Source organism: Neomonachus schauinslandi, chromosome 4 (assembly GCF_002201575.2).
Source record: "Neomonachus schauinslandi chromosome 4, ASM220157v2, whole genome shotgun sequence".
Classification (NCBI taxonomy): Eukaryota; Metazoa; Chordata; class Mammalia; order Carnivora; family Phocidae; genus Neomonachus; species Neomonachus schauinslandi.
Window position 1 is genome coordinate 30629495 of NC_058406.1, and position 12720 is coordinate 30642214.

General features: G+C 43.5%; 1 protein-coding gene and 1 pseudogene across 1 annotated transcript; one reads left to right on the top strand and one right to left on the bottom strand.

The window, feature by feature from the left end:
* Positions 1-325: 325 nt before the first annotated feature.
* LOC110575424 lies at positions 326-2058 on the bottom strand (annotated as a pseudogene).
* Positions 2059-6521: 4463 nt separating this feature from the next.
* Positions 6522-12498, top strand: EXO5 (exonuclease 5). The gene is given in 3 exon segments (XM_021684237.1): positions 6522-6686; positions 10996-11639; positions 11641-12498. Coding segments are annotated over 3 exon segments (1167 nt in total). The 5' UTR covers positions 6522-6655; the 3' UTR covers positions 12133-12498.
* The last annotated feature ends 222 nt before the right edge of the window (positions 12499-12720 follow it).

The following is a 12720-nucleotide window of genomic DNA, read 5'->3' on the forward strand; positions in this document are numbered from 1 at the left end:
GAATCACACCAGCCTCTGCTAACTTCATGCTCATTTTTAGAAAAAGATGAACTTGTGTGAACATTCTGATCTGTTAATCCTTGGGGACTGCTTTATTCTTCCCAAAAGGTTGTTTGTTGGTCAAATAGCCCACAAAGGCTGAAAGCTTAAACACACCAGTCCTGGTGTGCGGCTCCTTAAGAATGGACTGGCGGTGTGGTTGAGCCAATAGGGAAAAGCCGCACCTTCCTGCAGATCAACTGACCTGCTCTCCTGCCCCAAATCTCAGCCTGAGGTATATTTCAGTGAAGGCAGGTAGCTGTGCTTCTCAGGGCAGAGAAGCAGTTTAAGAGCAGACAGGTAGAGGAAATCTAGAAAAGAACCGTCTTGATACAGATTTATCCCATGGTGTGAGGGAGAGGGCAAAGGACCCAGTGGCACTTCGCTTATCCAGCAGTTTCGTCACAGTGGTGACCAACTTCTGCCCATTCCATAGGGTCTTGAACTGCTCAGGGACTGGGAATTTACTAAAGTCACCGCCTTCTGCAGGAATGAGGAAATTCATCTCAGAAGATTTGGCACTGGGGTGCCTGGGTGGCTCAGTCAGTTAAGCATCTGCCTTTAGCTCAGGTCATGATCCTAGGGGTCCAGGGATTGAGCCCAGAGTCAGGTTCCCTGCTCAGCGGGGAGTCTGCTTCTCCCTCCCCCACTACCCCAATCCCCTGCTTATTCTCTCTTTTTCTCAAACAAGTAAATAAAATCTTTTAAAAAAGAAAGTTTGGCAGTAACTATCTTGCAATCCAGGGAATTCTTGCTTGGAATGTGGCAGCCATCTGTTTTGTCGATGAAAATGGCTGGCACTTTACCCATTACCTGAACTTTGACATCCCTACTATTGATTATCTCCATAATGCCTACCATGTCATCAAACACCAGACCAAGTTTCTTAGTTATCTACTGTAATGGAGTTAATTTTGCCCTTGATTTGCAATGTCATGTTCACACACTTGTATATGTAAGCCACCTGTTTCAGCTCTGTGTCATCAATCACCAGGCTGGAAACATTCTCCTGATTTTCCACTCTCCACTTCTTGCCCTCCAGTTCAAATACAGCTGGCTCCTTCTTTGTGGTTGGTTTGGGGGATGGACTGACTCCTGGTTTAGGTGCAGAGAATGGTTTGGGGCCACTTCATACTGGACCACTCTGAGCCTTCAGGGCAGGGTTCTTGTGAGTTTTCATGTCATCAGATACATGTTTAAGGGCATGGGTGATGCTCTCCCCCCAATTAATCTGTGCAAACAGTGCTGAGTGGGAAGCAGACTCATCTGAGCCTAAATGGTGGGGACTTTTATGGGGAGGGTCTGTTGAGGTGGTGGGGGACCTGATTCAGCAGAAGGGCCAGATGGCAATCCACTTAGTTCTGCCACAGGCCCTGTTTTGGTCCAGGCCAGTCCAGTGGGACAGAACTTAATGTAAGCCTGTAGCTCTGTCCATATACTCAAATAAGCTTTGATGCAGTCTGCATGCTTCTCATCAACATCTTTGTACTCCTTGAGGACTAGGTTTGTATAAAACATGGCAGCATCATTCATTCCTTTCACATAGGGACCAGGCTCTTGGGAGCCACAGCCACTCAACCCAGGGCCTGGATACTTTTGCTGACAGCTGACAGGTGATTGAACAACTTGCTGCCTCAGTTCTCCCTGAAGGTTACCACTTCTTGGATCTGCTCTGAGATGGGTGCCAACAAATCAGAAAGCTTATTAAGCCTGTTGGCTCCTGGCAGTGAGAAGCTGTAACCAAGACAGGTTGCTCCAACTTCAGACCTGTGTGGACCATCCCCGCATGTTTCTGCACATCTCCCCCAATCTCTTTACTGATCTTCAGGTACTCTGCCACAGGACCAGCAAGCAGCGAGTCAAATACTTGCACATATGGAGTGGCTCCTGCTCTCGGAGCACTGTCTCCAGACCCACAGTGCATGTCAGAGGCATGGGATACTGCCTCCAGGCGGCCCACTGCCCTGTCCAGTCTTTCTACCAGATTTTGCATGTCAGCCATAATGTATCACCTGCTCAGAGTTCTGCCTCCCCTCCAGACTTGGACTCATTTTTCTATCCTCCCCACTGCTGCTAGAGTGATCATTCCAAAACACATATTTAATCAAACTTAATCTAATTGAATCACATTGCTTAAAACCCCTCAATGGGTTCTCATAACTTGAAGATAAACTTCATCTTCTGTATTCTTCTTAATACAGAACACTTGGCATAGAGCATTACCTATTTTTCCGGCAGTGGCTCCCAAATTTCCCCTCAAGCAGACTTTGCTCCAGTCATAAAGATCTTATAGTCCTGTAAATATTCCATTCAATATATTGCATGGTTTCTGGTCCTCAACTGTGCTATTTTCTTTGTTCTGCCTAATTTCTTTGTTCAGTTAGCTCCTACTTATCCTCCCAGATTAAACTTGTGTCACATCATCAGGGAATACTACACACAATTTATGCCTTCTCAGATGAACACTTGAATTTTTGGCTGAATTTACTAAATAACGAGATAGGCCTTATCGTACAAGATTTTTAAAATCAAAGACTGACAACATGGGGTTTTAATTTTATAATATCACTCTGGAATCAGTGTGTAAGACCATGGGGTTAACATGAAGCAATAGCCATACAACAGTGCACGATTTCAATTTGCTTCAAGTTGTTGCTTGCTTTACTTCCTTTTCTTATCCTTGCTACTATAGGTTTGCATTTCCAAAAAGAAAAAGAAAAAAAAAAATCTAATCTTTGCTCTAAGCTCTGTTTTCTGTAAGACTCTGGCTAAGGCAAACTTATAACCCCAGTTTGATTAATCAGGGTTAAGGGGACAATTTTTGGATTTGTCTTTGAGGTATCAGGGAAATAGACTTCCTTTTTTTGCCACTAGACACAAATCTGGAAGGCTATATTCCTGGAAGCTACTGGCAGTGGAAAAGGAGGGAGGCTGCTTAGAAATGGAGCAAACACAGAAGATCCAAGAAATGGAGATAGAAAACTCAATTCTGGTCACACTATTTGATCCCTGGATCAAGCCTCACCTGAAGCTGTAGAAACCTGGGTTTCCAATCTCTTATAAATGAATAAACCCTAATTGATTCAAAGCTTCAAATGTCCTACATCTGAAGCTGACTGTTTTTAGAAGAGCCATGCCTCAGTCTTACATCCTTAGCACAGTCTGACATCCTTAGCTCATTTCCCCCTCCCTCAGGGCCATTTTCTCTGGCTCTCTCCAAACAAGCAATGCCCTTTTCAATTACCAGAAATAGGTGTTTGGCTAAAGAGAGGCTGATCTTAATATGTGGAAGAAAAGATTTTCAAATGCAGAATATTGCCAATGGGCTTCTCTTGAGCATATAAAAATTATGTTAATAATTGTTCTAGCACCTGGGGCGCCTGGGTGGCTCAGTCATTGGGCATCTGCCTTTGGCTCAGGTCATGATCCCAGGGTCCTGGGATCGAGCCCCGCATCGGGCTCCCTGCTCCGCGGGAAGCCTGCTTCTCCCTCTCCCACTCCCCCTGCTTGTGTTCCCTCTCTCACTGTGTCTCTCTCTGTCAAATAAATAAATAAAATTAAAAAAATAAATAAATAAAATAATTGTTCTAGCACCTGTGAGGAACACAAATGAGCAAAATAAATTCCCTGCCCTTAGGCTCTGATGCCCTAGAGCAGCACTGTCCAAGAGAAATACAAGTGAGCCACAACACAAATGTGACCACATAGGTAATTTAAAATTTTCTGGCAGCTACATTAATATAATAAAAATAAGTAAAATTAACTTTAAAATATATTCATTTGACCCAATATATCCAAAATATTATAATTTCAACATGTAATCAATATAAAAATTATGTGTTATTTTCATTCTTCTTTTTTTGGTACTAAGTCTTCAAAATCTAGTATTTTGTAGTTAGAGTAGATCTTTTTGGACTAGCCACATTTCCAGTGCTCAAGAGCACCACATGTGGCTAGTGGTTACTTCATTGGACAGTGCAGCTCTAGAGAGTAATCATACAGAGAAACACTTTTATCATATAGACTCTTATATGATAGACTGTAATCAGTGCGATGTTAGAGGTACAAATCCCGTGCTCTGAAAGAGGAAGGAAAGATGGAAAGAGAGGCAAGCAGATCATTTGAGTCTAACGGTATTTCCATGGTTACAGATATCCCTGGAGATGGATGAACTGTATCAGTGAGTTTTGTATCGGAATGGGCCTTACATGCCCACACTTCTTAGGATATAGCCTTTTGGGGAAAGGGCATCACTTCCCAAAATTTGAGTCCCACAGTGTTGAGAATGAAAGCCTTGGGGAACATGATCCTACTGTCTTGGGAATCTCTCCTGCTTCACTCCCCCCAGCAGCATACCCTACACTGCAAACTTCATTTGAAGACAGGTCCATGTGTGAAAGGGTTGAGGAGAGGCTTTCCTGGCTTTGGAAGTTACATTTTGGCTACAGAAGATTATACTAGGGAGGAGGAAGAAACCTTCTCCAGCCTCAACCCAGCAATGCCTACTCATTTCACTTGATTAAAAAGATTGTCCTCAACTTTCATATTTCTAAGATCAAGGACGTTTTCCTACACAACCACAAAATCATTATCACATCCAGGGTACTTACAATTGATAGATACTATTATCTAATATACAAGTCACATTTAATTTCCCCAACTGTCCTTTCTAGTATTCTGTATTTTAAGAAATCTTTGCCTATTTTGAAGTCCAAACAATAGTTTACTGTATTATATTCTAAAAGCTTTCTAGTTTAGCTTTTCACAATTAGGACTTTAATACTCCTGGAATTGATTTTTGTGAGGAAGTAAGGTAAGAGGTCTCATTTCATATATTTTTTTCATAAGGATACCCTATCGTCACAGAACCTTCATCGAAAAGACCACCTTTTCTCCGTTGCTATGTGATGCCACCTTTATTGTAAAATAAATTTCCCGGGGCGCCTGGGTGGCTCAGTCGTTAAGCGTCTGCCTTCGGCTCAGGTCATGATCCCACGGTCCTGGGATCGAGTCCCACATCGGGCTCCCTGCTCCATGGGAAGCCTGCTTCTCCCTCTCCCGCTCCCTCTGCTTGTGTTCCCTCTCTCGCTGCGTCTCTCTCTGTCAAATAAATAAAATCTTTTAAAAATAAAATAAAATAAAATAAATTTCCCATATGTGATAAAACTGTAAAGAAAAGCAAGGAAGGGACTGTCCTAAAAGTCAGGCTAGTGTGTTTCCTCCGGAAGGGGGCATGGGACTGTATTTGGAAAGGAACTTTCGCTTTTCTGTTTTTGATCTAACGATGACATATCTTTTCAACACTTAATATTGACCTTTATCTTCTATTTCAGAATATAGCTGTGTTTATAAAGGTTAAAAGACGGGCGCCAGCATCTTTGCAAAGGGAGTTCGTGGTTGTTCTCAGCTGGGAACGCCGGCGCGAGAAGCAAGGTGGTGCGGAATCCAAGAAAGACAAAGCCAAGACGGCAGCACTGAACGGACAGAGGCCGGTGCACCGCCGGGAGAGGGCCGCGCCCACACCTCTCTCGGACCCCGGCTTGCAGCTAGCCGGGAGCCCCGCCGCAGTGAGAGCTTCCGGGTCAGGCGACAGCGCGGTTCCGTCCAGAATGAAGCCACACGCACAGCCCGCGCGCGCGGGGACGGCCTGCCCAAACACACTACCCCTCACCTTAGCGGCCGCCTCTCCCCGCCGCGAAAGGGAGTCCGCTCAGGCCCGGGACTCGCGAGGACCAGGCGGCGCTGCTGAGGCCTCTGGGAGGGGGCGGGCCTGGGGCGGCCGCTGAGCATTCTGGGTGTGCTTTCCACCCGGGGCTGTGCCAACCCCGCTGCTCTCTGCCCAAGCTCCGCCTGCTGGTGGTGGGCAGCGTCCGCCAGCACTTCCGAGGCCGCGGCGGAGCCAGGAAGAGCCCGCGGTTCGAAGGAGTAGCCAAGGTTAGGGCAAGGCCGGCGAATGGGTGTGGGGAGCTGAGGGGCTGTGGTGTGGAGCGCAGGGGTCTGTCCCCGCTGTCCCCGCGGCCCCCGAATGGGAGCGGTCCCCGGGCAGTGGCTCGTCGTGTCTGCCCTCGCAGGCCAGGCTCCTGTGGCTTCTGGACTTTTTGCGGAGGTCCACTGGGACCCCTTCCCGAGGCCGGCGACCCCTTGCTGTCATTTCCGGCTCCTCCAAGACGTGGTGGGGAGTGCTCAGTAAACTTTAGGGCAGACGTGGAATTCCTGGGCCGACAGTTGTTTGGGGCTCTTGGAAAGGTCCCTGCTGAAGGCGAGCGCTCTCGGAGCCCAGAAGTCCGGGCTGCTCCGAACAAGTCAGGATGTTGAGGGTGAAGGTCGTGGCAGCCCCACAGGCAGCAGGAACCCATCAAAGAAAAGCCTCTCACCTGAGTCTCTGCTGAGCACCTGGGCTGAGGTTTGGGGCTGGAAGAGGGAACTGATCTTGGACTCCTGGGGGACTTCTGGTTATTTTTGACTCTTTTGCTTGCAGGGAGCAAAGATTGGATTAAGTAACTACATCCGGGGTGTGGGAAAACGAAGAGGTCATGGAGAATTTGATCCAGGAGAGGGGCAAGCGTTACCTAGTATCTGGGATGGGCAACAGCCTGTGCCGAGGGGATCGGAGAGGATGATATGCTGCAATGTGAGGGACTGGTCAGGTGAGAAAGGACCAAAAGTCCCCGTTTTGCCACAGCACGGCGCAGAGTTGCTAATCTGGATTCCTCAATGCAGACCTGGTTTTTCAGAGCTCCTTTCTCCTCCCCTAGCCGTGTGTCATTTTAGCATTCTGCACTACCTTGTGAGGAGAAAGATCAGCCAAGTCCCAGGGGAGTAGAAGTTTCCTCTCTCCTAAAGTTTAATCTCATTTGTCAGAGGGAATAGATAGACTATCATGCCTTCCTTGGGAAGGGGGAGGAGATCCACATTTGTTGAATGTTAGTATGTATATAATGTTTTATCATTATTTTGGGTAGCTAAGTAGGGTTGGAAGGAGTACTCTAAAGTGTCAGTAGCTTCAGGAAAAGGAAAAACTTGCCCAAGAATACTCATGAGGCAAGTAGCATCCTACTAAATACTACTGACCTAGTCAGGATAAGGTTTAGAATCTAGATCCATAGGACCCCAGACTCTTGACGCAGGTATTGCTGGTATTTCCCGAATATTTTATTTCATTCACTTACCACCTAATAATTGTTGCCATTCCTATGTACTACCTGTATTGTTATTGTCATATTTTAAATTTTTTACTTTCATTTATTTAAAAACCAAACTTGTCCTAAGAAACACTCTCTATGAAATTATGCATTTGATGGAAACTCTAATAGCTTTATATTCTGAGATACATCTAAAAATGTTGACCTTTGTGCCATGTAAAATCATCTCATGTTAGAAAGATACAAACTTGCATTAGGGACACAATGTACTGCATCATGCTCTTGCCTGAATTTTTTCTGCATAGGAAAGTCCAGGCAATACATCTGAGTCTAAATTGTCCATCATCAGTGTATTGTTTTCTTCTTTTAGATGAATAATTCCACAGAGAATGCCCCCTTTTTGTGTCTTCTCTGCAAAACATTTCACTTAACCTGTTCAGGGCTACCCTATTCTCAGTATGTAAAACAAGTACAAAGTCCATACCTCAAGAGCTTACTCTCTCTTTGGGAGTTAATACTCACACATGAATTAATCTAAAACAGTACTGTCCAATAGAACTTTCTGTGGTCAGGGAAATGTTCTGTATCTTTGCCTTATGATGTACTACCCACTAGCCACATGTAGCTATTGAGCACTTGAAATGTGCCTAATGCAACAGAGAAATTGAGTTTTAAATTTTATTTGATTTTAGTTAATTTAAATAGCCACATGTGGCTGATGGCTACATATTGGACAGCCCAGGTCTAAATATTTGGGAAAAAAATTTTTTTTCAAGGTCCATTGATTTGGATTTAGTGCCCTCCCACTTGGGGGGGGGAACACCCCAATATATGTTAATTGCCATTTAACTTCAGTTTCTTGACAGAGGGTAAAGATTCTCTCCAACTTACAGGGACTTCATAGTCCAACTAACATTACTCATTTTGAAACAGTCATCATTTAAGGCACATTTATAATTTAAGACACTTTTTTAAAAAAAAGATTTTATTTATTTATTTGAGAGAGAGAGAGTGCATGAGAGGGGGTAGGGTCAGAGGGAGAAGCAGACTCCCCACTGAGCAGGGAGCCTGATTCAGGACTCAATCCCAGGACTCCAGGATCATGACCCCAGCCGAAGGCAGTCGCTTAACCAACTGAGCCACCCAGGCACCGCTTATAATTTAAGACACTTTTGTACAAATGTGTAGCTTCTGTGTTTTATTACTATTAAAGTATATCCTATACTTTATAGGATATAAGCAGAAGTCTTCACATTGTATTACATTGCAAATAACTTTTATTCCAGCTATATCTATGTTTGCTTTCATTAGGGACACTTAGAGTATTTAAAAATGAGTTAGGTACAACCGTAACTAATATTAATACCATTTTCAAGGTATCAATTCTTAAGCTTTTAATATGGGAGTTGGTGCAGTCAATTTATTCATTGCTTATTAGATTAGCAAAGAGAAAACTTGGCTCAAAGTTACCTCAATCAGTTTAAATTCTGTGTCAGATTATTTTCCTGGCACCCAAAGTCAAATACTGGTGGAGTGGTCATAACCTTGTTTTGTTTTGTCTTGTCTCTATGCTAGATTAGATATGTGAGGTTAGGAAGAAGGCTTAAGAAGAGTATCTTTACAGGATAATTTGCCTAGTTTCTTAGGATTAAAAATGTTTGAGAGACAAAGCAAATCAAACATAATATGTGGTCTTTGTTCCCTGGTTTAAAGAAAAGCTATCCAGGGGCGCCTGGGTGGCTCAGTCGTTAAGCGTCTGCCTTTGGCTCAGGTCATGATCCCAGGGTTCTGGGATCGAGCCCCGCATCAGGCTCCCCGCTCGGCGGAAGCCTGCTTCTCCCTCTCCCCTCCCCCTGCTTGTGTTCCCTCTCTGGCTGTGTCTCTCTCTGTCAAATAAATAAATAAAATCTTTAAAAAAAAAAAAAAGAAAAGCTATCCAAAACATTTTAGGGCAGTTGGGAAATTTGAGTATGGATGGTAGTATTAGGGAATTATTAATTTTTTTTTTTTAAAGATTTTATTTATTTATTTGAGACAGAGAGAATGAGAGAGAGAGAGCACATGAGAGGGGGGAGGGTCAGAGGCAGAAGCAGGCTCCCTGCCGAGCAGGGAGCCCGATGCGGGACTCGATCCAGGGACTCCAGGATCATGACCTGAGCCGAAGGCAGTCGCTTAACCAACTGAGCCACCCAGGCGCCCAGGGAATTATTAATTTTGTTAGATGTGATAACAATATTGTAGTTAATGTAGGAGAATGTCCTTATCTAGAAATGTATGCTGAAGCATTTATACCTGAAATGTTATGATATCTATAATTTACTTTAAAATAGCCAAACTAATCCAAAAAAATGCACACATGAAAGATGCAAATACAACAACATATCAACAGTTGTTTATCTACATTGTATGTATATAGGTGTTCATTGTTCTATTTCTCTGTATATGTGAAATTTCTTGCAGTAAAAGTTTTAAAAAGAGTACCTGTCCCACAGTAGAGTAGTGAGGTATTGGATGTGAAGCACTTGGCTCAGTGTCTGACACTCAATAACTGCACAATAAAATATTCACTATTATAGCAAATACAGTGGTATTTTATAACGCTTATTGACAGATATTTTCCATCATAAGCTAATTTCTTCTGGAAGGAAAAAATAAACTTAGTGGGAAACACCAATTTCTGTAATGTTAGGAGGGTAATTTGTAAAGTCCCGTATGGGTAAAATAGAACCCACCAAGAGCTTTTCCTCTTTGCCATTTCCTTGATGTATCTCAAATATAAAAAGCAACTGATTTCCACATGTTGCTGTGAACATCCTCTCTCATTACTTCATGCCAATAATTTGTGTGTGAGCAGATCTATTTGTATTTATTTATAGTTAGTCTTTGAATTTTGCCATACTGTGTTCCTGAGAGCTACATTTAAAAGCAGTCATTATGGAGCTGATTTTTCTCAAGGAACAGTTTGTAATTTTATTTTCCTAGTCAAGGACTTTGTATCGAAGGAATTGTAGAAGTGGACATGGTTTTACCAACATTGCCCCAACATTTACAAAGATCTGTACTCACTTAAAATAATGAAATAATGTCGCAAGTCAGGAGAATTTTCTTTTTTAAGATTTTATTTATTTATTTGAGAGAGAGAGAATGAGAGAGAGAGAGAGAGCATGAGGGGGGGAGGGTCAGAGGGAGAAGCAGACTCCTCGCTGAGCAAGGAGCCCAATGTGGGACTCGATCCCGGGACTCCAGGATCATGACCCGAGCCGAAGGCAGTCGCTTAACCAACTGAGCCACCCAGGTGCCCCCAAGTCAGGAGAATTTTGAAGCAGAAAAGGCAAACCTCAATCTCCTTTTATTTTATTATTATTTTTTAAAGATTTTATTTATTTATTTGACGGAGAGAGAGCGAGAGAGAGAACACAAGCAGGGAGAGTGGGAGAGGGAGCAACAGGCTTCCTGCTGAACAGGGAGCCCGATGTGGGGCTCGATCCTAGGACCCTGGGATCATGACCTGAGCCGAAGGCAGATGCTTAACTGACTGAGCCACCCAGGCACCCCTGACCTCAATCTCCTTTTAAATGAAGAGATTGAGGCCAAGGCAAATCTGTTACATTACTAATTGGTCATAAATAGATAGGCTTCTATTATTTAACACTACATCTGGAACTAATGATGTACTGTATGTTGGCTAATTGAATTTAAATTTAAAAAATAGGCTACTTTAAAGAATGTAAATAGTCATGATTCTTTTAACCTTATTAGAATTTGACAGTGCTTTGGAGAAATTTTTTATTTGGATAATACATTTCTTTAACAGGATATGCAGGGCTTTGTGCCATGGCAGAGACTGGGGAAGAGGTGTCAGGAGAGGCCTCAGGGTTCTCAGACTTGAGTGACTCAGAGTTTCTAGAGTATCTGGACCTGGAAGATACTCAAGAGTCAAGTGCTTCACTTAGCAAGCCTGGCCCTTCTTCTGAACTCCCTGGGAAGGATGGCAAGCTCATCAGCTTACCAAAGTGGAAAAGACAATTGGATGTCTCATCACCTATTGAGCGATTCCACCTTAAATATTTGTATGTCACTGACCTGTGTACTCAGGATTGGTGTGAACAGCAAATGGTATATGAGAAGGAGCTTCCTGGTTTCTTGGCTCCTGAGAAGGCAGCTGTTTTGGACTCTGGTGCCAGCATCCACCTAGCTAGAGAACTAGAAGTTCATGATCTTGTGACTATCCCCATCAATACTAAAGAAGATGCTTGGGCAGTTAAGTTTCTGAATATATTATCAATGATTCCTATCTTGCAGTCAGAAGGACGCATCAGAGAGTTTCCAGTGTTTGGAGAAGTGGAGGGTGTGCTGCTCGTTGGAGTAATTGATGAGCTGCACTATACAGCCAAGGGGGAACTGGAACTGGCTGAACTTAAGACACGCAGGCGCCCTATGCTCCCTCTGGAAGCCCAGAAAAAAAAAAGACTGTTTTCAAGTCAACCTGTACAAATACATCTTTGATGCCATGGTTCAAGGGAAAGTGACCAGTGCCAGCCTAATCCACCACACAAAATTATGTCCAGACAAGCCGCTAGGACCTTCAGTGCTGAGGCATGCCCGGCAGGGAGGCTTCTCTGTGAAGTCCTTGGGTGACCTCATGGAGCTAGTCTTCTTGTCTCTAACACTGTCTGACCTTCCAGTTATTGATATCCTGAAGATTGAGTACATCCACCAAGAGACTGCCACTGTGCTGGGTACAGAGATTGTGGCCTTCGAAGAGAGTGAGGTGAAAGGCAAAGTGCAGCACTATATGGCCTACTGGATGGGCCACCGAGAGCCTCAAGGGGTTGATGTGGAGGAGGCTTGGAAGTGCCGGACATGCAACTATGCAGATATCTGTGAGTGGAGGAAGGGTGGTGGGATGCCCAGCTCCATTCTAGAGCCCCAAGCCAAAAAAATGAAATGAATAGAAGTATATGCCTTCTTCAGGAACTTCAGCTTACATCAGCAGAATAAAAGAGGACCAGTCGTTGAGCTTGGCTTTCATGGAGAGTGTTCTTATTTTGGTTCTTTTCATATTTCCTCAAATTCTAACCAGTTAAATTATGACCAAGGTTCAAGGGTGAGTGGGAGGAATCTGGGATTATATGGTCTCTGGAACTTTGCTGTGAATTGCCAAGAAGACAGTTGCTCATCATGGCTTGAGCAAAAGGTATCCTTCAGCAATCATTGCTTTCCTAAGAAGATTCTGAAGTTTCTGTTAAGTCTCTTCCCTATTTTTTATTAGTCAAGGCTTTCTACATTTTATATAATAAAATAAAATGAAATGCTGTCCAGGTCAGTTGAACTGATTTTTTTTCCCCCCATAATCTCAATCCTTCAGAGATGACCACTATAAATAGTTGTATGGTATTCCAAGCCTTTAAGTACATAACATAAACATATTTCTGAAGCAGAATTAGTGGAATGAGCACACCAAGAATTTAAAATAAGCATAATAAATATGCTCAAAGAAATAAGGGAAAATGAAGCAGGAGTAGGAGATCATAAAAAA